We start from the raw sequence: 25,154 nt of genomic DNA, 5'->3' as shown, positions 1-25,154 counted from the left end.
TGGCCTCCAGGGAGCTGCGACTGCTACACGTTGGTGGAGAAGTGGCAATTCTGGGAGGAAAGCTAAAAGCCTGCTTAGTGGCCGAAAGGTGCGGCTCTCAATCTCCCTGGCCTCTAGTCTAATGGGGTCCGCGCGCAGCCTCAGCCGTCGGGGTCCGAGGGGAGAGGGGGAAGGTTTTGCGATCTTGGGTTCCGCGCGGGATGCAGAGCTCGGGCAGATTGCTTTCCCTAAAGTGCTCTAGGGCTCTGCTGGTGCTTGTATTTTGCTGAAATGGATCGATGGCACTTCCCTTTTGTTTTCAGCTGAACAGTGAGCCAGGGATCCGTTGGAAATATAGATTGCAAGGGATAGAGGACCTCGGAATTCCCCACCTATTGCAGTCTACCCCTTCCCCGCGAAAGAGGAGCGAGAGGCGCAGGCGGAGCGTGTGTGCACAGGGCAACCCGGGCAAAGCGAGCGTCGGGCGAGGGGGACGCAGTGGGGGAGGCTGGGTTCTCTAAAGCGGAGGGAGCGCAGCCTCAACTCCAAGCAGCCTTCTCCGCGCAGCTGTCCGCGGCCGTGGCGCTTTCAGACCCATAGGAGGCGCTGGCGTGCGACTGTAACCCTAAACCCCTCGGTCCTTCTCCCTCCACCCCGTCCGGCCCCCGGCTCAGGTCTCAGCCGAAAACAATGCGAAGGCCGAGCGTCGAGTCTCGGGCGCAGCGGCCGCCGCAGCTCTAAGCTGGGAGTGCGGCGGCTGCGGACGCTGAAGCCGGGAGCGGGCGGTCGTTGTCCCCAACCTCAGGGTGACTGAGCGGCCGAGGGCGTGGACCGCAGCCCGTCGGGGCTTGTGGGGGCGTGGCGGGGCCGGACCGTGCCAGCGCAGATCCTCCCCTGCCGAGGTGGGCGAGCCGCGGTCCCCGCTGCGCTGTCGGGGACCCGGAGCCGGAGCGACCGCGGGAGCGAGGAGCGAGGAGCGAGCGGGGTAAGATTCGCGCGGCTGCCGCGCCCTCTAGCGGGTGTCCGGCGCGCAGTCCGGCTCTCCGCCAGCCCCGGGGGGTCGGAGCGCTGCGCTGGGACCCAGGACACAACTGACCTCGGTCACCTTGCCCTCTCCTGGAGCCCCAAAGCAACGCCTTGCAGTCACGTTGTCTGCCTTGGAGGCTCTGGGTGTGCGAGAGGGGCGGAGGTTCCCGGGTTTGGGGCTAGGGGAGGGGGTGTCATAATGGTGAAATGTGGCCAAGCGGAGGATGTAGGGTCCCGAGCACTCCTTTGGGGGGAGGGGGCGACTTCTGTTTTCTGGCCCTTCGAAAGTCCTCCTGCCGCGCAGGCGGCCTGTTGCTGTTTGTTTGTTTTACGACCCCGCGTTATTGTGCAACGGGAACAGTCGTTCCCAATCAGCCCGCAATTCCCAGGCTGCGTGGCCGTCGCGCCCCCCGCCTCGGGGTTTACGAGGCGGTGACAGTGACTTGCGAACAGACCCGGCAGCTCGCGCCTGGCCGCGGCGTCGGGGACCCGCCTAGCGCGGCCGCGGTGGTCTGTCTCCCCCCAACGGGTGGAGACTGCGAGATGGGGAGCACATTGGCTAAACAAAACCCTGACCACTCGAGCTACTCGCGAGTGACTTTTCCTGCTGAACCTTCCAAACCTTTGCGACCTGGAATGGCAGCGCCATTTTCCTGGCTCCCGAAGCTCAGTCGCCCCGGCCGACCCCGCGGGCAGGGATGATGCTGACGGTGCTGGTGATGAAGTCTGGCGAATTCTCTTGGGCCCCAGCAAAACGTTAAGCCTTTTCACCGGCAACTGCCCAGCTTCTATTCTACCGGCTTTGAACAGAGGGCACCACGAAACCTAAACGTGCAACCTAATAAAGTAGGAGATTGGAAGATTTGGGACAGGTTAACACAGAACTTGTAGCAGCCATCTGCGTCCCCGCGAACCCCGAGGACCGTCTGTCTCTTGGACTAATACTGCCACCTGCTGGTTTTATGTGAGAACTGCAACTATCCTTTGCTGGCATCGGCCTCGCGGAGATTTTAAGCAACTCGTGGCATCACCAAGATGCATTTTTCAGTCCGGTAGGACCAAGTTTTCGTTTTCTGTGAAGCTACAAGAGTCACTGGACTGACAGTTCTTATTTTATGGACTTTGTGGGTAGTCTTTCGCCACAGTTGTTAATCCTATGTATTTACCTAATGAGCAAAGTGTTGGCCCACCACATCGGGTTATCAGAGCAGACCTGCGAAGAAGATTGGTCAGTTTTTGCAGTTTTCTTTTACAGTGAAGCCCTAGTGTTGGGGATTTGGTGAGCCTCAAGTGTACTACAAGCTGCTGCACCTAAGGTTGTCCCATTGGGTGTCACACCAGTTTGGTGACAATCAACAGGAAGTGACATTTCAGTCTCCCCTGGTTAAATATCTGGTACAGGGGAGCAGAAAAGTTTATGAGCTCAGACTGTCCCATAAAATGTTCCCATGTCAAAATAGTGCCTCTCCCACCCAGCACTGGAATGTCTAATGGAACTCAAGAAGATAAAAACAACAGAACAGGTTCTGGTGAGGTGCAGATCCCAGTAAACACTCCCTCACTCAAGTTGCCAGCAGGGAGGACCAGCGTTTGGACCGCCTGGACTGAAGTCCCAGGAATGTTTGTCCCAGGGAAGAAAAGCAGCACATGTCATTTTCACAGTTAGAATTAACTAAGGAGAGCTGAAATTAACTGAACCTCGGAAAGCTGAATCTTGAAGTCGTCAGCGGCTTCTGGGACTGTGAGAGAGTCCTCAGTGGCCTCTAATCATGCCAGGGTGGGGTGAAATTCAATATGCAGCGGCTCTGAGCAGTTGGTGATCCGGAAGCCCGCTCTGGCTTTGTGAGGAGCGTGCCTGCTCTCTCTTCTGGGAATGGTGCCCCTGGGTTGCTTGCCGTCTGTTTGCTCTCGAGCTTAGCGTGTTGATTTTGATTGTAGAGTCATAGTTAATGGCTCTTTGCTTCTGTTTGCAGGGACGGGCATGGCAGTGTGTTAAAGAGAAAGAATAGTGGCTGCAAACAGATTTTTTTCTCTGTTTACATGACTGTATGTATATTGATTCAGCTAGGAACAGTCTTGATCGCTTTATCAGGCTTCCCTGTAGCGGAGTTCAGACCCAGTCCTCCACTAACACAGGTGGTGCAGCTGCTGACTCTCTCAGTAAATAGACGTTAAAGTAGCCACTCGGATGTCCCTCTTGTCTAAGACATCTTTGGAACCTATAGAAAAAGAGGCTGCATGAAAACCAACAGCTGCAGTTTCTGAAGCCCTTTTAATTAAACTGTGTGGAATTCAGTCTTTTTTTTTTTTTTTTGAATTCAGTCTTTATAATAATGCATAAAGGCAAGTCAGCAAGTCAGGTATTCTTCATGCTGATTTACAGGGAGAGACTGAGCTTCCGAGGGGTAGACTAGGTGTCAGATGTGGGATCAAAGCCTAGTCCAGTGCCATTTCTATCATAGCATCTATTGCGAGGAGAAACGAATGAGAATGAGGGCTGGAAGGGGAGGCCACACTTATTGCCTGAGCGTGAATACAGCAGAGATCTTTTTTCTCTGATTGTTTCTCTAACCAGTGGCGATGAGCTGTGATTATAGAGGATTGTGACTGAAGTCCAACATACAGTTGGCATGAGAGAAATGATTATGATTAATTTTTTTGGAGTGAAATCCATCATTCCACCTTGCAAAGTGATTTATTATTGCTGATTCATAACATGCCATGTTTCTCTGAATCTGCAACCCAATTATATTTGCACGTCTGACTTTTGGATGAGCACTGGGATAGGGGTTATTGATTCAGGAGGAGCATTTATTCCCAGAGTAGAAAAGCAGTGGAAATAGCAACACCACTCCTAGAGATTCTCACTCCAGGGCCAAGAGGCGGGAAGGCTGCGTTCTTCCCAGGTGGTTTCCATCACCTCCCTGTAGGGCTCAGTCTGCAATTATCCACGAGTAAATCGTCTGAGTCACAGATGAGTAATGACATGAAACTTCACAACTACTCCTGGGTTTCTAGCCAGGGAGCCACGCTTATCAGAGATGGGAGTTTGAAATGGTGAGCACACGCATGTTGATTTTCAGTGTTTGCACCATTATCGCTTGCTCGGAGGTCTTGTTTTCATTACCCACTCGTATGTCAGTAAGTAATCCTCTCTGGCATCGGGTCCCCCATATCTGGATGCACAGAAGGAAGTCTGGTGGGCCTGGCCAGAGCAAAATGCCCTTCAGAGCCTGGCCTGTAAAAGCAGTGAGCCCCTCTGTTGAGCTTGGGAATGCTTTAAGAGTGCATCATTGGCAAGGCCCACTAGAGCATTGCAGGATATAAATGTGATAAAACCCAAGGCATCAAGCTGGCTGTGGAGGGCTCCTTTGAAGTTCGCTAAGTGGATTATCAGTGGGAGGCTGATATTTACATGTACAAACACGCAGGCCATGTGGGAAATCAGGTTGGCCAGCCTGGCTCTGGGGACCCTGTGCCCGTCATTGCAGCAGTGAGGAAAACCCTGAATCCCTGGCACATGCCAGGATCCTCAGAGGCCGTCATCCAGCCAGCATTGTGCAGATTGCTCTCGCTGTGGCAGTGAGCAGAGGAGGAAAGCAGGGCCCCAATTTGCATGAGGAAATAGTTGAGGATGTGGGGAGTCCACAAGGCTGAAACACTGACCTTCCCTTGAGAGAGACCATATGGTGGCTTGGAGAGAGCGTGGTTTTTGCATTACACAGACTTGGTGTTAGAATCCTGGCTTTACTACCAGCTGTGTGATATTGGGTCATTTGCTGAGCCTCTCTGAGCCTCAAGTGGCACTTAAAACATCAGATATCTCAAAGGATTATTATTAACAAGCATGGCATACACATGACCACTTTGAGCAAATACTGGTTTCTTGTTCTGCTTTGGAGAAATCAGAATTATCATCATTTTTTTCCTAACTCCTCCCTCCCCATTATCAGCATTCCATCTTTTCCCTTTCTTCCCCCTCCATTTAACTGGTAGACTTTAAGGAGGCAGAAATCTGATGTCTGCAGGTAGACCAGTTGCCAGTTTCAAGCGAAAATAAAAGATCAGGCTCTACTGAAAACTACTAGGCTGTTATCTACTGGATCCTCTGCAACAAAAAAAAAAAAAAAAAAAGGAGGAGGAAACAAGGGCTAAACACAGGCAACATTGACTGTTTTCTTCTGTTTTTTAGACAGTTTACTCAGGAATCATGCACACACATCTTAGTTTCCAAAGTCAGTTATGGAACAAATTAAGTGCCATGAACTCGTTCCATTGCGTGAATTGGGGTTTTGAGCAACTCAGGGACCCAGTGTATCCCAAGCCCTGGCCTGGGTGATTTTTTAAGGATCATCTTGCAGCTTGTGCCGCTGCCCACGACGCTGAGTGGAGCTTCTTTATTTGAAACTTGGGTGCTCAGTGGCCTCAACCCCTGCAAGCTCCTTCGGGTCGACCTCAGGAAGATCATTTTCTCAGTTCCTTCGTGTGCGAAGTGAAGGGGGAGAAGATAAAATGCGTGAGGCGTACGTAGAAAGAAAAGGATAAAGGGGCCACTTCAGAAGGTGGAGCGGAACAGACTCTTCCATGGTTTTACCTCCGGGCAGCTCGGGTCCCTCTTCATTTCCCCCCTTACTTTCCCTTACCGTCTCTTGCTCGCCCGCTGCTTTCCCCTGTTTGTGTCTCAGCTTGACATTGGGTTTCAGTCTCTCTCTGCACTGACCTTCTGTTCCCCAGAATTCGCGGCAGGAGATCGGAGTGGAGAACTTGCTTTCTGAGGGGACAGGGACCTGTGTGAAAATGAATCGTCCATCGGATTTTATCCTGTGCTTCACTGTATCCCTGAAGCAGGAGTTTAGCCACACTTTTCTCTCTCATTCCCTCTCACTTCTTCCCTTCCTTTACTCTTCGCCTTCCACGCCTGTGCCCCGGGCTTTCTGCGCCCTGTCTAGCCTGTCTCTAAGTGTAGCAGGTTCTGGGAGGGCTTGGACTGGGGCCCCAGGCCTGAGCCTGCAGATCTGTGCATGATATCCTCTGAGGGATGCTGGGCGATGCAGCTTCTGGCACCCTCCACCCAGATTGGCTCTCAAATATTAAGACATCCGTTGGCAGTCCAAGCATCTTTTCCAAAGGTTGCTGAGGATGTGACCGCATACTTTGTTAGCAAAGCCGAAAGCAAATGACAACCCATTTTGAGTGAAAACAGCTCAAGTTTAGGAGTTGAGTAAATACACATGTTTATTTGTTTTTCGCAATCAATTTAAATGGTTTAAGAGGAACCGTTCTTCTGTACTTTTGGACATGTTCCAAGACAATAAAGCGAGACGTTTTGGAATTTGAAAGCTGCAGGCAATCAAAAAGGGTTTCGGCTTCAGCTGGCTCCTGTCATGGTCTTGGGCCCACACAAGGCTATCTAATTCCTGCTTCTTAGGCATTTTACTGTTTTAACTGTGAATCTTACTTAAACCAGGATGTTGTTGACTGAAATGATGTCGTTAACATTTTCCATAGCGCAAAGCACAAAGAGAAGTAGGCTCATGACTAGTCGTTTTATTGACTAACATTGTTTCTGTTTGACTTTTGACTTTTTCAGTTTTCCAGAACTATGGGGACTTCCCACTGGGCACTCCTGGCCTTAGGCTGTCTATTCACAGGTATGGATCTCAAGCCTCTCTGAGTTGTTGTCATCGGGGAACTCTTTCCCCCCCCCGCTAAGTTCTGTGCTCTGGGGTGTATTGCCTATATTCCTGCAAGCAGTCCAAAAGAGTAAAGAGAAACAAGATGCTCTCTAGAATGACCGCGCACATTCAGTTCCCCTTGCAGGATTGCTCTAATGCCAAAAAGAACGTTCTCCAGTGGCTATTTTAGTATGTATGTCATCATGGCGTTGACATGCTGTTAGGAATAACAGTTTAAATTTGTCTGCCACTCTCTTCCATTTCCTGGGTCATGGGTTTCCAGGAGAGGTGGGTCAGAGAAATAAATTCAAGAATGCCCAAAGGAAACAAATAGAGGAAATTTTCATCCAGGAAATTATACCTGTCTTAAATGGAAGATGCTTTAATTGCTGCAAAATCTTAGAGTCACCTTTGGCCTTGAAACTGAATTACTCACTGTCTTACGCTTGGGGAAGCTCACTAACTTTTCCACCAGGCGGATGCCAGCGGGGCCATCTGTTGAAATATTTATTGGACTTTCTTAGTTTTCATCCAGATAATCATGAATTGCAGATGTTCACCACGACACCAGTGTTTTTCTAGTCTGAGGAGTTAACTTAAGGCTATGAGTCTCTTTAGGTCTCACCTGGATGGATATGGCAACTTGAGCATGATCAGTGATTTAGGAGTTCTGAAGTCCACTCTGTATTCCTCACCTTCAGGACAATAGGGACTCAGGTGCACTTTACACGTCCCGCTTAACAAGCTGGCCAGTCAGAGTGGACCCATACTGAAGTTGGGTGAATTCCCGCACCAGGCATAGAGGGAGATCAGATATCTTGAGTGCATAATTTAGTCATAATATCTCTTCTACCAGTTTTATAGACAGGGGAAGCTGAACTGACATTTTAGGTTCTAAGATGAACTCAGGAGTTTTCACTCTTGGGCTTGGCTTATTCTTTTTGAATTGAAATCCACATCCTCCTACTTTGGTTTCTGGAAGTCAACAGAGAGGAGGCACGCCAGAGTATTGTGAGAAACGGAAGATGCACACTTCTTGAGCACAAATCTGCCTTGTGCTTCGTTCAGCCCGTTTCTCTGTCCATAGGGAACGCAGACAGTAAAGAGCCCATATGAGCTTGAGCTTATGCCATCTTGTGCTATTTCATGGTCATACATAAGAGTCTAAGATGTGGAACTGGAGTGAGAAGTCCTCTGTCCCCTGGAGTGTTTGGAGGGGTGAGCCCAGCAGGGGCTGGACAGGGCTATTGAGGCCTTTGGAGCATTTGCTGCTCTTAGCAGATGCGGTGCTGTTCATAATGGGGGGCCTGTCATGGGCGTCCAGGCTAACGAATTTTTGCGTAGAAATGGTCATTGTTCATAGAAGCTGCTCTGGGTGAGACCGTCCTTTCGGGCCGCATCCTATTCAGAGCGTGTTTCCTTTTACAGGGCCGAGCCTAATCCTCTGCCAGCTTTCATTACCCTCCATCCTGCCCAATGAAAATGAGAGGGTTGTGCAGCTGAATTCATCCTTTTCTCTGAGATGCTTTGGGGAGAGTGAAGTGAGCTGGCAGTACCCCATGTCTGAAGAAGAGTACCCCGATGTGGAAATCAGAAACGAGGAGAACAACAGTGGCCTTTTTGTGACGGTACTGGAAGTGGTCAGCGCCTCGGCGGCCCACACTGGGCCGTACACTTGCTATTACAACCACACGCAGGTGGACGAGAACGAGATCGAGGGCAGACACATTTACATCTACGTGCCCGGTGAGCTGCCTGGGTCCCCCGGACAGGCTTGTCCTGGCTTGCCTGTTAATTGTATGAAAGTTTTTAGAAGTATAAAAATAATAAATGTTTATCAGAGAATTGAAAACTACAAACACACAAGCTTAAATCAATATCATTTGTCATGTCATCACCCAGAAATATTCATTGTTAACATTTTAGAACTGTAGTGTTTTAAAATCATTTCATTGTGGCATCTTTTATTGGCATTGTGAGGAAAATCTGAAATGTACTCATTTCTATTCAGTTTGATCAAGTTCAGCAAATACTTGCATGGACTGGGTATCAGGCACTGCTAAGTGTTGGGGACACAAAAATTAGTTAGGTAGGCCTTATCTCGGAGTGGCTTATAGTTCATTATAATGGCTTCCAGATAACTGATATTTTTCAAATTCAAGAAAACATATACAGGCATGCCTTGGAGAGATTGTGGGTTTGGTTCCCAACTCCAAACAAAAAGTGAATATTGCAATAAATTCAGTCATACAAATTTATATTTTTATTTTTGGTTTTCTAGTGCATTGGATGTTTACACTTCTGTAGCCTTTTTTTTTTTTTTTTTTTTGGCCATGCCTTGTGGCATGCCAGATCTTAGTTCCCTGGCCAAGAGATCAAACCTGTGCCTCCTGGATCGGGAGTATAGAGATTTAACCACTGGGCCATCAAAGAAGTCCCACACTGGAGCCTGTTAAGTGTGCGATAGCATTATGTCTTAAAAAGCAATATACATACCTTAATTTTAAAATATTTTATTGCTAAAAATACTAACCGTCATCTGAGCCTTCAGTGAGTTGTAATCTTTTTACAGTAGTAGCATCAGAAATCACCAATCACAGATCACTGTAACAAATGTAATGATAGTGAAAACATTTGCAGTATTACAAGATTTACCCATATTTGACACAGAGTGAGCAAATGCTGTTGGAAAAATGGCACCAATAGATTTTCTGGATGCAGCGTTCACAAAATTTCAATTTGTGAAAAATCCAGTATCTGTGAAGCCCAGTATAGCAAAGTGCAGTAAACTAAGTGTGCCTGTATTTAACCTTGATGAGTTGGAATGGGTTTTTTCTTTCGATTGAAAATTTTGGTCGATGTTGTGTTTTGTCCTCCAAGAAGCAAATGCCAGCATAGGAGTAAGGTGGAGTTAAATATGCAAGGGTTATATTAAAGGGTTATGTTAAATTAAATTAAATTAATTTAATTATTAATTAAATAATTAATATTAAATAATATTATATTGTGAGAGAAGGGCTTCCCTGGAGGCTTAGATGGTAAAGCATGGGAGACCTGGGTTCGATCCCTGAGTCGGGAAGATCCCCTGGAGAAGGAAATGGCAACCCACTCCGGTACTCTTGCCTGGAAAATTCCATTGATGGAGGAGCCTGGTAGGCTGCAGTCCATGGGGTTGCAAAGAGTTGGACATGACTGAGCAACTTCACTGGTTCGCTGGTTATGAGAGAAAATGAGGAGGGATCCCGCAGAAGCTGGAGAGTTGTCTGCGTGCAGTGCCAGCGTGACCCTAAACGAAGGAGAGAGGGAAGAAAGGTGGGGTAGAGGGGTCCTAGACCTCTGTGTAAAGAAGGCCTGGGAGTCCTCCAGTCTGAGGAGACCCGGTTCCACACAGTCTTTGTCTGGAAACATCTCTGGAGGGCACGGCTTAAGGTTGGGATGCATTTCAGAGTCAGGCAGAATGTGGAGCTTTCTGGCAGCAGCCACCCTAATCAACTAGACTTAGCCATGAGCTTGAGACGTTTACCACCCACCCAGCAGTCTCTGGGCATTCCTTGGTAATGATCTGTGTTTATCTCTGTACCTGTGTCTGTATCTGTGAAAAGTGAAAGTCGCTCAGTCCGACTCTTTGCGACCCCATGGACTGTAGCCCGCCAGGCTCCCCGCCAGGCTCCTCTGTCCTTGGAATTCTCCAGGCAAGAATACTGGTGGGTTGCCATTCCCTTCTCCACAGGATCTTTCCAATCCAGGGATCGAACCTGGATCTTGCATTGCATATGTAGTACTTGATGGTAGGGAAGACTTGAACTTTAAAGGATACTCTGGCTGATGTGTTATGGATCAAACTGTATATTTTAACTTGAAGTTATTTTGTGGCTTTGTTTCTTGGAATCTTTGCTAATAGGATTCAGGAATTTGGAACTCTAAAAGCAAACTCAAGCCATGGCATTTTAGTATATAGATGGTTGAATTAAAGGGGAATACAGGTAGAATTTTGGTCTTATTTAATCGCTAAGTTGTGACTCTTTTGCAACCCTACGGACGGTAGCCCACCAGGCTCTATCCATGGGATTTTCCAGGAAAGAATATTGGAGTGCGTTGCCATTTCCTTCTCCAGGGGATCTTCCCGACCCAAGGATCGAATCCACACCTCCTGCATTGGCAGGCGGATTCTTTACCGCTGAGTCACCTGGGAATCCCCACAACTAGAGTACTTGGCTTCAATCAACAAGCATATAAGCCATTTATAGCTCTTGCCATCTGTGTTGTTTTAGCAGACATTGAGTGAGAGAGTTTCAGAAGTGTCTCTTCCTACCTTTCTGCTTTTTTCAAGTTTTTAAAATTGGCTCCTTGGGACTTTCCTGGCGGTCTGTTGGTTAATACTGTGAGCTTCCACTTCTGGGGGCCTGGGTTTGATCCTTGGTCAGGGAACTAAATCCCTTATCTGCATGGAACAGTTAAAAAAAAAAAAAAAAAGTTTAAAATTGGCACCTTTCTCTGTCTTCTGTGACTATGGATCTAAACCCTCTTCACTTCTATTCTGACATTCTCATCTGTATCAACTTTCTTTCCTAACAAGTGAAAAAAAAATTGTTTCAAAAGGGGTGGATATTTAGTATGTCACCCATTGTCATTCTCACATAAGTGCTCCCCTGCTTTGAAGACAGTGGTAGGAAGGTGGGTTTGTTAAAAGTACTGAGTCTTGATCTGCCTGAGATTGTCCAGAGATTTTTCCTATTCCTCCCTTGCCCCAGCACAAACATCCTCTGGCCAGACTCTGCATTGCTAGAGATCTTCTTTGCAATTATCTAAAGTTGTGTATCCTTTGTGAAACTGATGCTGCAAACTCTCAGTACTTATTACTAAGTAGTTTAAACAGCTGGTTTTCTTTGGAAAAGAAAATTCTCAGGCTGTGGAATTATACATTTTATTTGTTATTTGAGAGGTTTTTTTTTTTTTTTTTGGTAGATTTCTCTACTACTTTTCAGGTAATACAGCTATAGGTTACAGGCATTGTAAAAAGCATAATTCAAAAATTATGAGTATTTTCTCATGTTTTGAGCAGACCTGATGATTTTTTTCAGGCTTGATTATTTTAATGTCCATTTTGTTTTGTGTTTTGTAGTTTAAATTTTGACCTCCATTTCTGACAATATTTATATTTGTTTTCAGTATTTTTTAAGAAGGCACGGGCAATTTGGTATTGTTCATACTTTAAAAAAATCACCTTCTAGCTGTTAGGATGACAAATGTCAGTGGGGTGACACTTCTGGATTTATGAGTAAAGGTAAAATTCATACCTAATATGACTAATGCCAAAGAAGTAATCTTTCTGCATATATGTGTGAAGGTGAAATTCATCCTTAATGTGTTTTCCATTTTTTTCCCCAAATGTCAGACCCAGATGTAGCCTTCGTACCTCTAGGAATGACAGATTCCTTGGTCATCGTGGAGGACGAAGATTCCGTCATCATCCCATGCCGCACGACTGATCCTGAGACTCCGGTGACCTTACTCAGCAGTGAGGGGGTAGTGCATGCCTCCTATGACAGCAGACAAGGCTTTAAAGGAACCTTCGCTGTCGGGCTCTATATCTGTGAGGCCACGGTCAGAGGGAAGAAGTTCCAGACCATTCCATTCAATGTTTATGCTTACACAGGTACTGTGCCCTCTCTTCTCTAAATAAGAGGTACAGGCAAAGTCATCAGATGCATGTAGAATTTTCTTTTAAAATCCTAGTCCCTAGTGATGGAGCCCCCAAATTCCGATATGGGGACTTGGCATTAACCCCCGAAAGGTAGGTTAACCCCACCTTGAGCCTACAGTGTTAAGCTGATCTCCGTGGCTGCAGTACTGTGAAGCTTGGCATTACCAAAGGCAAAGTCTTTCCTACCCCCGTACGATCTCAGGTTTCATCAGTTAACTTCAGTATACTGTAAGGAAGTTTTTTTTCTTGCATAAGCCTCTTACTGCTTTAGTCACATTCCTGACTACAAAGGCCTTAACTACAAACACACACCTGTGGGGGTTGGACTTCTAGGTTAATTTTAATAACTTGGGAAAAGTGATTTTGAGAAAAGCTGGTAGCTGTCGACTTCATCCCTTTGATGTGAGTGGTTAATGCAAATGGGAATGTATAAACCACTCTTGGGCCAACACATTTATAGAGCACTTACATGCAGGGATGGTATTAGCGAGAGTATGCCGTTTAACTCTTGTGAAGGGCTTATTTTATGCCAGACTCCATGCTAGGTTCTAGAAATGCTGAGGATAACTGGGGAGCAGAATGGGAGAGAAGAGGAGAATAAATAAATGATGGGATAGGAGCTAGTGGCTAGGAAAGTGAAGTCAGTAAAGGCTTGCTCTGTCAATAGAAGTGATTGTAGTCATAATGCACCCAAATGCTTGGGGATGCGAATGTGGTCTTCTGGCAAACTGGAAGTTATTATTACTATTGTTATTGTTTTGCATGTGTGTATACGTATATATGTGTATGTGTTTTACTTTATACCAAATTATGTATGTCAATGCAGATCAAGGCTTCTGAGAGTTTCAAAATTTTGTCTTGATCAAAGTTGTTTGCAAATTATTTTTCAGAATCTTCTTTAAAAATTAAAACCTTGTAAGATCCTGACTATACTTTGGACATTTAGGTCCTGTGTTTGTTCTTTTTTTAAATAGCAACATCAAAACTTGATCTGGAGATGGAATCTCCTAAGACTGTATATAAGGCAGGCGAATCGATTGTGGTCACCTGCACCGTCTTTAACAACGAGGTGGTTGACTTCCAGTGGACTTACCCTGGACAAATGGTAAGTACCCTCAAGGCCCCTGGTGGCAGGGAGTGGATCACAGTAGGGCTTCAAAGACCTATCGCTCATGGGGCGTGACACAGGCCTCCTCTTGACCTTAGCTTTCCGTCTCTGATACAGACTCTGACAAGAAGATGCTGCGGCTCTTAGAGCAGTGGGAGAGTCTGAGATGATGATAGCTGAACCAGGCCCTTCAGAATGCATAGAGGTTTCACACTGAGTGCTCCTTTTCATCAAATAGACAGGTTATATGGCTACAGGATAATGACCAAAAAATTAGCAAAGCAAAACACAAATGAATTTTAAACCTTCCTGATTGCTGAAAGTCATGACTTCTCCTTTCCTTGGCTTCCATGCCTTTGAGTTTTGAGGCATTGGATAATGCTGCTTGCCTGCTTCCCTGCCGTGTGGACACCCAGGATACTCTACTTCTTGCCTGCCTGGTCTTGCCTTTGTTTTAGTATGAGCCAGGTCTTAATCTTTTAGTTGTGGCATGCAAATTCTTAGTTGCAGCATGTGGGATCTAGTTCCCTGACCAGGATCCAACCTGGGCCCCCTGTATTGGGAGCACAGAGTCTTAGCCACTGGACCAGCAGGGAAATTACTTTATAAACAAATTCATTTGTTTTTTTATTTTGGCTGTACCTTGCAGCTGCACTCGAGGATCAAACCTAGGCCCCTCGAAATGGAAGCACAGAGTCCTAACCACTGGACCACCTGGGAATTCCCTGCCTGGTCTTTCTATGCATAACTTTCCTTCAGTGAACAGGCATAATTTGAATCATTTAATAGAGATTTAGTGTAAATAGACCTGCCATATGACCCAGCTATCCCACTCCTGGGCATACACACCGAGGAAACCAGATCTGAAAGAGACATGTGCACCCCAATGTTCATCACAGCACTGTTTATAATAGCCAGGACATGGAAGCAACCTAGATGCCCATCAGCAGACGAATGAATAAGGAAGCTGTGGTATATATACACAATGGAATATTACTCAGCCATTAAAAAGAAATTCATTTGAATCAGTTCTAATGAACTAGATGAAACTGGAGCCCATTATACAGAGTGAAGTAAGCCAAAAAGATAAAGACCAATACAGTTACTAACACGTATATATGGAATTTAAAAAGATGGTAACAATAACCCTATATGCAAAACAGAAAAAGAGACACAGATGTACAGAACAGAATTTTAGACTCTGTGGGAGAAGGCGAGGGTGGGATGTTCAGAGAGAACAGCATTGAAACAAGTATACTATCAAGGGTGAAACAGATCAGCAGCCCGGGTTGGATGCATGAGACAAGTGCTCAGGGCTGGTGCACTGGGAAGACCCAGAGGGATGGGATGGGGAGGGAGATGGGAGGGGAGATCGGGATGGGGACCACATGTAAATCCATGGCTGATTCATGTCAATGTAGGGCAAAAACCACTACAATAAAAAATTTTTAAAAAATAGAGATTTAGTGATGTTCGCTGAATCCCAAGCACTCTGGTGGAAGCTGGCCCATCCACAGAAAGAAGAAGGGAGGAGTGGAGATGGGGAAGGGGAGCCACTGCATCATCTCTGGTCCTTGGGGATTTACACATAGGCTCTCACTCATTCTTTTTTTATTTTATTGAAGTGTAGTTAATTTACAAAGTTGTGTTAGTTTCAGGTATACAGCAAGCTAATTCAGTTATATAAATATATATAAAATATATATATATTCTTTTTCAGATTCTTTTTATTATAGATTATCACGAAATATTGAGTATAGTTCCCTGTGCTGTATAGTAGGCCCTTGTTGTTTTCCTATTTTATATGTATTGGTGTGTGTATGTTAAGTCCAGTTCTCGTTCATTCTAACCCATCATGGTAAGTGTGTATGAACTGTGTGTAAAAGGCTATGATGGTCCCACGCAGAAACCTTTTAACAGTGTTTAATGCAGTGCCCTTATGGAGAGCAAAAACCACATATATGTATATATATATGGTCTTTCCCCCTTCACTCCTAGTTCGCAGATTTCTGCTCCATGCTCTCTCTTTGGCATCTGATAGTATCTCTCCTTCTTTCCATTTCTCTTCCCCATGCTTTGGCTGCCCCTTTCCTTTCTCCCTGGGGTGTCTGATTGAAACTTGGACATTTTCACATACTGCCCTATAACCTCATGTACTGAAGAGATAATCGTAGACCAGTAGGTATACATCTTCCCCCAAGTGTAAAACTATCCTATTTTCCTGTTCATACTTGATTGCCTTTAGTTTTATTTTTTATAGAAACTTTTTTTTAAGTTTCATTTATTTGCTTATTCATGGCTGCTTTGTCTTTGTTGCTGCCCTCAAGCTTCCTCTAATTGGGGAGAGCAGGGGCTTCTCTTGGTTGCATTGTGAGGGCTTCTTATTGCAGCGGCTTCTCCTATTTTGGAGCATTGGGCTCTAGGCTCAAGGGCTGCAGTAGCTGCAGCTTGTGGTCTTAGTTGCCCTGTGGCATGTGGAATCTTCCCAGACCAGGGATCAAACCCATGTCCCCTGCATTGCAGGTGGATTCTTTTTTTTTTTTTTTTAATTATTTTTATATTTATGGCCGTGCTGGGTCTTTGTTACCTTGCACAGGCTTTCTCTAGTTGCTGCAAGTAGGGGCTACTCTTTGTTGCAGCATACGGGCTTTTCGTTGTGGTGGCTTTTGTTTCCGAGCACAGACTCTAAGGCTGGAGGGCTTCAGCAGTTGCAGCGCATGGACTGCAGGGCCTGGGCTCAGCAGTGTGGCACATGGGCTTAGCTGCTCCATGACATGTGGAATCTTCCTGGACCAGGGATCAGACCTGTGTCCCTGATTTGGCCCGCGGATTCTCATCCACGGTATCACCAGACAGGTCTGGCAGGTGGATTCCTAACCACTGGGCCACCAAGGAAGCCCATATTTGATGCCTTTAATCCTTAAAACATAAATGCTTCTTTTCATTTATTGGAGATAATTTAATCTCCTCAAAATAAAACTATGTGTTGTTTGACCCCCAAATATATAATCTAAGTACCGGTTTATAAATCATAGTTTTTGTTTGATATTTTTTGAAAAAATGCAGGCTTATTATAACTTTAAAATTTAGAGAAACAGATGAAAAGCCACTTCCCAGAACCACCCCCAATATAATTTAAAGGAGATAAGTCCTTTAAATACTTTATAAATGTAATAATTAATAGATATGCTTTAAATATGCTTTGTTATATATTTTTTCTTGTGGCAGTATAGCACAAACACCTTACTGTGACATTAAATATCCTTTCAATACCGGATTTTCAAAGGAACATGGCTAAAAATATTTTTTATTAGACTTCATTTTTTAGACTGATTTAAAAAAATATTCGTTTGGTTGCACTGGATCTTAGTTGTGGCACACAGGATTTTTGATCTTTGTTGCGGCATGTGGAATTTTTAGTTGCAGCATGTGGGTTCTAGTTCCCTAACCAAGGATTGAACCCAAGCCCCTGCATTGGAAGCATGGAGTCTTAGCCACTGGACCACCTGGGAAGTCCCTTTAGAGCAGCTTTAAATTCACAGCAAAACTGAGTAAAAAGTACAGAGACTTCCTGTATTGCCTTCTGGGCTCAACACAGGAACAGCCTCCCCCAGATGGGGGAGAGCAGTATCCCCGCAGAGCGGTACACTTGTTACAATCCAGGAACCCGCATTGGTGCATCATTATCACCGAGTCCATAACTTACACAGAGGTTCACTCTTAGGAGACAGCTTGTTAAAGTCAACCTTCCTCCCCTTCTGCTGTAGAAAGGCAAAGGCATCACGAGGCTGGAAGAAACCAAGTTCCCGGCCATCAAGCTGGTGTACACTCTGAGGGTTCCCGAGGCCACAGTGAAAGACAGTGGAGATTATGAGTGTGCAGCCCACCAGGCCACCAAGGAGGTCAAAAAGATGAGGAACGTCACCATTTCTGTTCACGGTATACTCTGCTTCCTAAAATGCCCATCGGCCATGGTGCTCGGGACCCACCGTGAGGTGATCATTGTTTAATGGAAACTCTTCCCTGTACAGAGAAAGGATTTATTGAAATCAAACCCAACTTTAACCTGTTGGAAGCTGTCAACCTGCATGAAGTCAAGCATTTTGTGGTGGATGTGCAGGCCTATCCCCCTCCCAAGATAACCTGGCTGAAGGACAACCTGACTCTGATTGAGAATCTCACGGAGATCACCACTGACATAGAAAAGATTCAGGAAATAAGGTAAAGAAACACCCTTCTCAAGTTTGCCTTTTCTTGGTATTGTATTTCTTAGATAGACTGAGGTTTGTGTGTGTCTTATGACCCCAAACAAGAGTCAATATAGAAAATTTAGCAATCAGAAATAGGAGATACTGGAAATCAGGTACATTTCATGACAATGTTGCAATGCAATAATAGTATGTTGGTAAATATGTAACAATGAAATGAAAAGAGAGAACTGAAAAATTTCTGGTCCCAATGAAAGACATGTTACTGGATTCAGCAAGGGATGGAGGAAAGAAAGTAAAATTGGACCCATTTGGGTTTCATATATATTCCTTGATATCCATCACCCATATTGCAAGTAGATATGTATGGTGATTCCATTTCCAGGGCAGTTATAGCATATGCCTACATGAAACACAGCATCATTGGCTTAATTTGAAACACATTTTCCCCAGTGAGGCTTTCATGGGAAGTAAGAGTAGTGTCTGAGTAAATTTGGTTAGGAGAGAACATACAATGGATAGTTCAGATCCTTGTTCTCTGAGGAGTTGTAGACTGTTGTCATCTCTTAACTAGTGGTGGAGTTTTGTACAAGTCACCATTCAGCCTCAGCTTCCTCATTTATAATGTAGGGTTAATAATACCTAATGTCCTTCAAGATGAGGAACTGGATGATATTTGGAGGTCTCTTGAAGCTTTAAGCTCTGATTAGAATCTGAGAGCAGAAGATCCCTCTTGAAGGGCTCAGCTAATCCAGCCCTACATCTTTGTCAGAGACCTTTCCAAGGAGACAAAATCCTCTATTTCAAGCCTTCAGGAAAGAGGAGAAGATAGCACCTCTGCCATTAGTTCACTTAATTTCAGGATTTGCTTCCTTCTTTCTGAACTGAATGCGTAACTGAGAAGTAACATCTGGGAAAATGGAATGTGACAACCTCTGTGGAACAGTAATAGAGATAGAAGTGGGATACTGGATCCAGAAGGCTTGCTAAGACACGAAATGTAGGAACACAGAGAAGCGGACAGTGTCTAACTTTCTACTAGGCTGTGAGGCCAGAGAGAAATAGGGTGATCCCAGCGTAGCCAACACTTGAGACACCCAGGGCTGTCTGCAAGCTACCATCAGTCGCGATGACCAGACGGTGGTTGTCCGCGGAGCAGTCCAGGAGAGCTGTCTCTTAAGGTGTTTTTTTATTTCCTCCAGCACATCTCCTTCTGGTCCCCATGACAGGCCAGGGAATGTAAGGATGCACACGATGGAGGGGTGTCTGGTTTCCCTAAAACTAGTGGATTCACAGCTTCCTTGGCTGGACAAGTGCAAAAAATGAATGACGGCAGACTGTCTGGTCACCGGCAGCCAGGGGTGCTTGGGGGGCTCTAAAGAAACCCATTCCAGAGGTGCTCAGTTTGGTGCGGCAGACGGAAAGCCAGCCTGGTGTGCTCATCATATCTCCAGCATCCAGTGTCTTGGCTGGAAGACTTGACATTTGCATGCTATCTTGGAGCCTCTGAAATGCTTTCCTGTAGATTGGTTCATGTAATTAATTCTCACAGTGACTCTACGCCTTGCATATAGTTATCCCTTATGGTACCCATAGGGGACCTGAGGCTTGGAGAGTTTCAGTAACGCCCCAGGTCTCCTCCTTCCATGACCAGCGCCCTTCCTCTCACTCCGCTTGCTCTTCCACGCTGTTGGAAAGGACAGTCAGATGGGCAGATGCTTTACTGATGCGCGCGCGCGCGCGCGCACACGCACACCAAAATGTCATTTATTACACGTGTAAGCAATCTTTTGGAGAAACTTCTCTTTAATGAGGTGTGAAAGCATATGTTTCTCTATTTTTTTGTTTAAGATGCATCTTGCACTTTAAAAACATTCACACCTAAAGACAGTGCATTGTGAGAAGCCTCACTCCTGTCCTAGTATGCATTGGTACCTCCTCCTCCCCACCCACAAGGAATACTATTATTAGTTTTGTTAGGAAGGTTTCTTATGAAACCTTCCAGAGTTTTTTAAGCAAATACAAGCAAGCAGGAGTTTTATACCCCAGTTACCTCTCCATATCAATACAGAGATAGTGTCTCTATTGTTTCTTCCATAGATGTTCCAGTATTTGGCTGAATCACTCATATGATGGATGTTAAGGGGAATCAAGTCTTTATTTTTATTTTGTATTGGAGTATATTTGCTTAACAGTGTTGGCAAGTATTTTTTTCTTAAACATAAAAATCCAGGATTAAAATAAAAGGAAAGATGGTAAGATTTGTTTTTTCCCATCTAGAAGTCAGGCCTTAGCAGAACTGACAGCTCTTGTAGCCACATAAGCCTTTGCTCATCTCTGGTCTTCTGTTTAAGAATGAAATGTCTACAGCTCAGACATTCAGTGCATAGATAATATAAGGAAAATCCGAGGAAAGAGATCATATGGACAAGATGTTTTTTAACAACATTTGAATTGAATATGGTAATTGCTTAACGACTGGAATTTATTGGGCTACTCCTTGCTGAAACACAGTCCTTTTCTTTTAAGTTATCGAAGCAAATTAAAGCTGATCCGAGCAAAGGAAGAAGACAGCGGCCATTATACTATTGTAGTTCAAAATGAAGATGATGTGAAGAGCTATACTTTTGAACTCTTGACTCAAGGTATGTAAGAGCCAGTTAAAAATAACTCTAGCTCGGTGGGTGGGTGACTGAGAATCTCCCATGAAGAGCCTGGCCTTGTCCCACAGGTCTTGAAAGGAAAAGCAACCCTTTCAGGGGAGAAGCAGGGGCTTTGGGTGTCAGGTGTAGCTCTGTTGGACTTATGAATTCACATAATTCTGGGAGGTTCCAGGCTAGTCTGGACTGTCTGACTTGGAATTCCTAGGCTCCAATCACTTCCTTACCACCTGTTTCTCAATTAGGTACCTCCAGTTCTGGAAAGAGTGAAATTATATGTTTTGGTCCAGATGACGTTAAGTTGTTCCAGAGTGTTTTGGCTTTTTGTGCCTAGCGTTCCTTATAGACCTCTATAGAAGCCCCTCCCAGAATGGAGTGCCCAAGTCTGTTTATATGCCAGTTTAGCACCTATTCACTGAGCACCTACCATGGGCCATGTACTGTCTAGGTAGGCTCATTTGACCCTCATAGTCAATCTGTGATACAGGTATTAGCATATTTCTAACTTATTTGATCACCAGTTACAAACAAGAATCTTTAAAATGTAATAATATTGCACTTTGGTAAATGCTGCTTTAGATCCTACCGTTTAGATGAATCTGTAAGCTGATTCCCAAGCTATAATTCTAAGAGCCTCTTTGTCTTTCACATCAAATAAACACGGGGCTTTTGCTTTCTTTACACCAGATTTAAAATACCACAGGGCACAGATGCCTTAAGCATGCCTGTAACCGGCTGGATCTGTGCAAACTGGAGTGTTATTATGCACATGACTGGTCTCAGCTCCCTGCTGGGTGGTGGTTGATTTATAGGTTCAAATGTTATGTGGGCAAGTTTTGAACCCATATTCCACTTGGTAGTCCCCCACAGTTCTGGTGTGCCAGCCATCCGGTTCTGACTTCTTTTCACCTCCTGCAGTTCCATCCTCCATACTGGACTTGGTTGACGATCACCATGGCTCTAACGGAGGCCAGACTGTGAGATGCACAGCCGAAGGGACCCCTCTTCCTGATATCGAGTGGATGGTTTGCAAGGATATTAAGAAGTATGGAAAGCATTCCTTTCTCTTTTGGGGTCAGGCTCTTTCTTCCTTGGCACAAAGAACCTCAAATGCATTTTATTTCTTTGGCTGGCTCTGTTTTTGGCATTTGTGATTCTTATTTGGCCTAGGTCAAACTACAAGATAGGGTTCCAAACATGGACCATGCGTGTGTATGTGTGTGTGTGTGTGTGTGTGCGCACATATGTGTACACACGCGTATGTGCATGCATGTGCGTGCATGCTTGTGTGTGTGCATGTGTAGATGTGTGCATGTGCTTTTGTGTTCATGAGTAGCTGTATGAAGAAGGTCTATAGCCTTCAACGGATTCTCAAAGGGTCTCTAATCTGAAAAGAGCACGAATTTAAAGACCCGCTCTAAGAGGATCTTTCCTCCCATGTTTTGGTAGGCCCATGTTTTCATCTCACATTTTGTCTTTGGTGAACTTTATTTGGTGGCTAGACTGGCGTGTGAACATGCATGATGATGCTGCCCAGGGGGCTCCTCTCTACCTGCTGGGTGGTGGGAGGTAACTCGCCAGTCCCTCCTCCACCCCGCATTCCTTGACCTTGACCTTGACGTTCTAGTGGGCACCTGAGCAGTGTGCGTGCACTCCTTCCCGGGGTGCCCACTGTGCTCCGAAGCCTCTGAGCTTCTCTTGGAGGCTGACATTCCTCCCCCTGGCACCCGAGGCCAACAGGCACTGGACTTGGATCTAGACTGGGGCTGGATTCTAGGTCCAATCCTAGTTATGCCTGAGGGGGTCCCCACAGTGTGGGTGGAGAAAAGGGAGGGCACCAGGCCTCTTTTGGAGGGGTGGGATGTTGGGATACTTAAACATTCTTGAAGTCCAGTTTGACCAGGGGTTCAAGGCTTGTGACAGGTAGTTCTGTTGTATTGAACTTGTTTATTTCTGCCTTGCCTTCATAAAGAGTTAACTTTAAAATTTTTTTTTATTTATTTGGCTGTGCTGGGTCATGTGCATGCGGCATGCAGGATCTTTAGATGCCAGTTCTTAGTTGGGGCATGTGGGATCTAGTTCCCTAATCAGGGATCAAACCCAGGCCTCCTGCATTGGGAGCTCAGAGTCTTAGCCACTGGACCCGCAGGCAAGTTCCAACAGTTAACTTTTAATTACCCACATGTAGGTTATTCTCTCTCGGAGAACAAGTTTTAAGGTTAATCTGCATCTAAAACACCAATCTGTAGCCTTGCAAATGCAGACAGGGTCAGCGCTGCTCGCCATCTTAAATGATTCTCAGTGCTCCACCCCCAGGACTCCCCACAATGGGCTCTATGTCTATGCCTTTTACTCTCTCCAGATGTAACAATGAAACTTCATGGACAGTTTTGGCCAACAACATTTCAAACATCATCACAGAGGTTCACCCCCGAGACAGGAGCACGGTGGAAGGCCAGGTGACGTTCGCCAAAGTGGAGGAGACCATTGCAGTCCGGTGCATGGCCAAGAACCTCCTCGGGGTGGAAAGCCGAGAGCTGAAGCTGGTGGCTCCCAGTGAGTAGCTCGTGTGTCGGGACAGCTAAGTCTTCAGCTGATCCCTTCCTCCCTTCGGTGGAACTTTGAATCCCAGATGGGATCCTATAGGACTGAAGGTCCAGATGCTCTTAAAGGGCTTTTCCTGGGCATCTATGGGGACCCTCTTCTTTTGTTTCAGATCTCAAGCTGCATCTTTCTGAGGCCCCTTGGTATTTTGTTTGTCTATAAGTATATAGCTACCTAGTCTCTTTGGTCTGGCGTGGTGTTGGATGATGGGGAAGGAGGATCTTCTGCCTTGTTGCTCCTTGTGACAGTTGAGACAGGTTGACTTCTTAAAAAAGAAAAAAAATTAGTGGAGCCCAAAGCAGTATAAGTATACAGCAACCTTTCAAAATACACTGCACTTAAGTTTCTGAACTAATGGCATCGCTCAGCCTCATTTATCAGTCTTTATATTCCAGTTCACATTCCGGAGCACCTTTGGAGAAAGAATTGTGTTCCCAACCGAATTTTGTCCCTTGCCCGTCCAGGGAAAGAGTTGGAGTAGTTTCATGCATGTAAATAATTGAGAGATGATCTTGTCCATTCCCCAAATGAGCCAGGCAGCCCTTATGCTTCTCCACCAGTAGAGAGAGATTTCCAGCCCAGACGTGGCCACCCCGCCTTCCTGCCCTCCTGCGAATCTGTGCAAATTCTCCCCCGTGCCCCTCTCTTGTCCTCTAGCTCTGCGCTCTGAGCTCACTGTGGCGGCTGCAGTCCTGGTGCTGTTGGTGATTGTGATCATCTCACTCATTGTCCTGGTCGTCATTTGGAAACAGGTAGATGTTTTTTAAAGAACTAAAAATCATTACTGATAAGATCAAGAAGAGCAACCTAGCTCAGTGCTTGGCACAGAGAAGGAGCTCAGTAACGAGATGATGAGTGAATGTTGTTGAATCCTTCCGTGTCAGTCACTTTGCTGCCGTGGTTAAGCTTTGGTATCTTCGGACGTTGGTAATTCACCAGTTACCTGTCCTTGTCGTTTATAGAAACCAAGGTATGAAATCCGTTGGAGGGTCATTGAATCAATCAGCCCCGATGGACATGAGTACATTTATGTGGACCCGATGCAGCTGCCTTATGACTCGAGATGGGAGTTTCCAAGAGATGGACTCGTGCTTGGTAAGGTCCGGCCCTGCTGGGTGATCGCCCAGGACTCCTTTTGCTTTGTCCACAGCTTCACTCTTCACTGTGGAGGAACAAAGGATCTGAACTTGTGCTTAGTAAGAGTGAGGCGTTAGAAATTGGCTTTTTTGGAAATATTTTTCTGCCTTTGAAAATGAGCCAATTGGGTCACTGCGATGTTTTTTTTTTAAAAACCTCCTTCCATGGCAAATTACAGGTTAAGAAAATTTTACAAAGGAAGAAGCGACTATAGGGAAACACCCATCAGAGTGGCTTTGTTTTGGAAATGATACCCACTGGAAACGAGATGAACTTCTGTGATGAAAAAGGAACAGATGAAAAATGAATGAGGACAGTTCAAAAATAGGTTTTGACCCAGTACCTTCTGAGGATGTAGTAGATACTTGTTTGAAAATAGAATGTAAAAATATAAGTTTTTGCATGTTAAAGCAAAACATGAAAAACTCAAATATTTCAGTCTTGGGTTGAGACCAAGTACAGGAAACTTTAGTCAAGAGATTTTTTTTTTTTAATTACATTCTAAATGAATGAAAACAGGATAAAGACAAATGAAGGTGAGAGCTAGAGGTTGTGTCATCATGAATATTCTAACAGTTTGTCCTTTGGAGGACGCCGAAGGCATTTTTAAATTATCTACTTGTCTCATTCCAGAAAGCAGCCAAATTAGGTCTTCCTAGAAAGTTACTTAAACTGAGATCAAACAAGACACCCTAGCCTCTCTCGTTCAAATACCTATGTCTGAGAACTAAGCTTGCTTTATTATATTTTCTCCCTTGTTTTACAAAAGGTGAGGAGCTTAGGGAAGTTAAAAAGTAATAAAATACGGAGAAAAGGGGGCAACATTGGTTGCTAAGAGGTGTTGCTGTGTCTCTCTGCTCCTGTGTGTTGCCAAGCTGCTGGGGAAGCGGTGCCTTTGCAGGAATAAGTCCCAGCTGGGCAGACGTGTAGTCAGCGGCGCTGTGGGCTCTCTGTACCCGTTAGGTGCCCCTGGTTTGAGGAAACGTCTGTTCTAGACTGCAGACTCTTTAAGAGTGGGCACGACACGGGAAGGAAGACAGGGAGTTTGGGATG

At 45.4% G+C, this 25,154-nt stretch overlaps 1 protein-coding gene across 6 annotated transcripts in view; it reads left to right on the top strand.

The window, feature by feature from the left end:
• PDGFRA (platelet derived growth factor receptor alpha) overlaps window positions 1–25,154 on the top strand; it is a 48,922-nt gene that overhangs the window by 2,815 nt on the left and 20,953 nt on the right. For 4 of the 6 annotated variants that reach the window (XM_065913963.1, XM_065913969.1, XM_065913968.1 and 1 more), the window contains exons 2-12: window positions 6,596–6,656; window positions 8,109–8,426; window positions 12,076–12,336; window positions 13,359–13,489; window positions 17,260–17,431; window positions 17,524–17,713; window positions 20,230–20,345; window positions 21,279–21,405; window positions 22,723–22,916; window positions 23,622–23,716; window positions 23,927–24,059. In XM_065913963.1, coding sequence (XP_065770035.1) covers window positions 6,608–6,656; window positions 8,109–8,426; window positions 12,076–12,336; window positions 13,359–13,489; window positions 17,260–17,431; window positions 17,524–17,713; window positions 20,230–20,345; window positions 21,279–21,405; window positions 22,723–22,916; window positions 23,622–23,716; window positions 23,927–24,059 — 1,786 coding nt within the window. In that variant the 5' untranslated portion in view covers window positions 6,596–6,607. Of the gene's footprint in view, window positions 1–65; window positions 89–806; window positions 965–6,595; window positions 6,657–8,108; window positions 8,427–12,075; window positions 12,337–13,358; window positions 13,490–17,259; window positions 17,432–17,523; window positions 17,714–20,229; window positions 20,346–21,278; window positions 21,406–22,722; window positions 22,917–23,621; window positions 23,717–23,926; window positions 24,060–25,154 lie in introns of those variants that run through there. The other 2 variants (XM_065913966.1, XM_065913965.1) reach the window with 2 other exon arrangements.

This window comes from Muntiacus reevesi, chromosome 22 (assembly GCF_963930625.1).
Source record: "Muntiacus reevesi chromosome 22, mMunRee1.1, whole genome shotgun sequence".
Classification (NCBI taxonomy): domain Eukaryota; kingdom Metazoa; phylum Chordata; class Mammalia; order Artiodactyla; family Cervidae; genus Muntiacus; species Muntiacus reevesi.
Note: the sequence above shows the minus strand (reverse complement) of the source record. Positions and strands in the feature narration are given on the sequence as shown.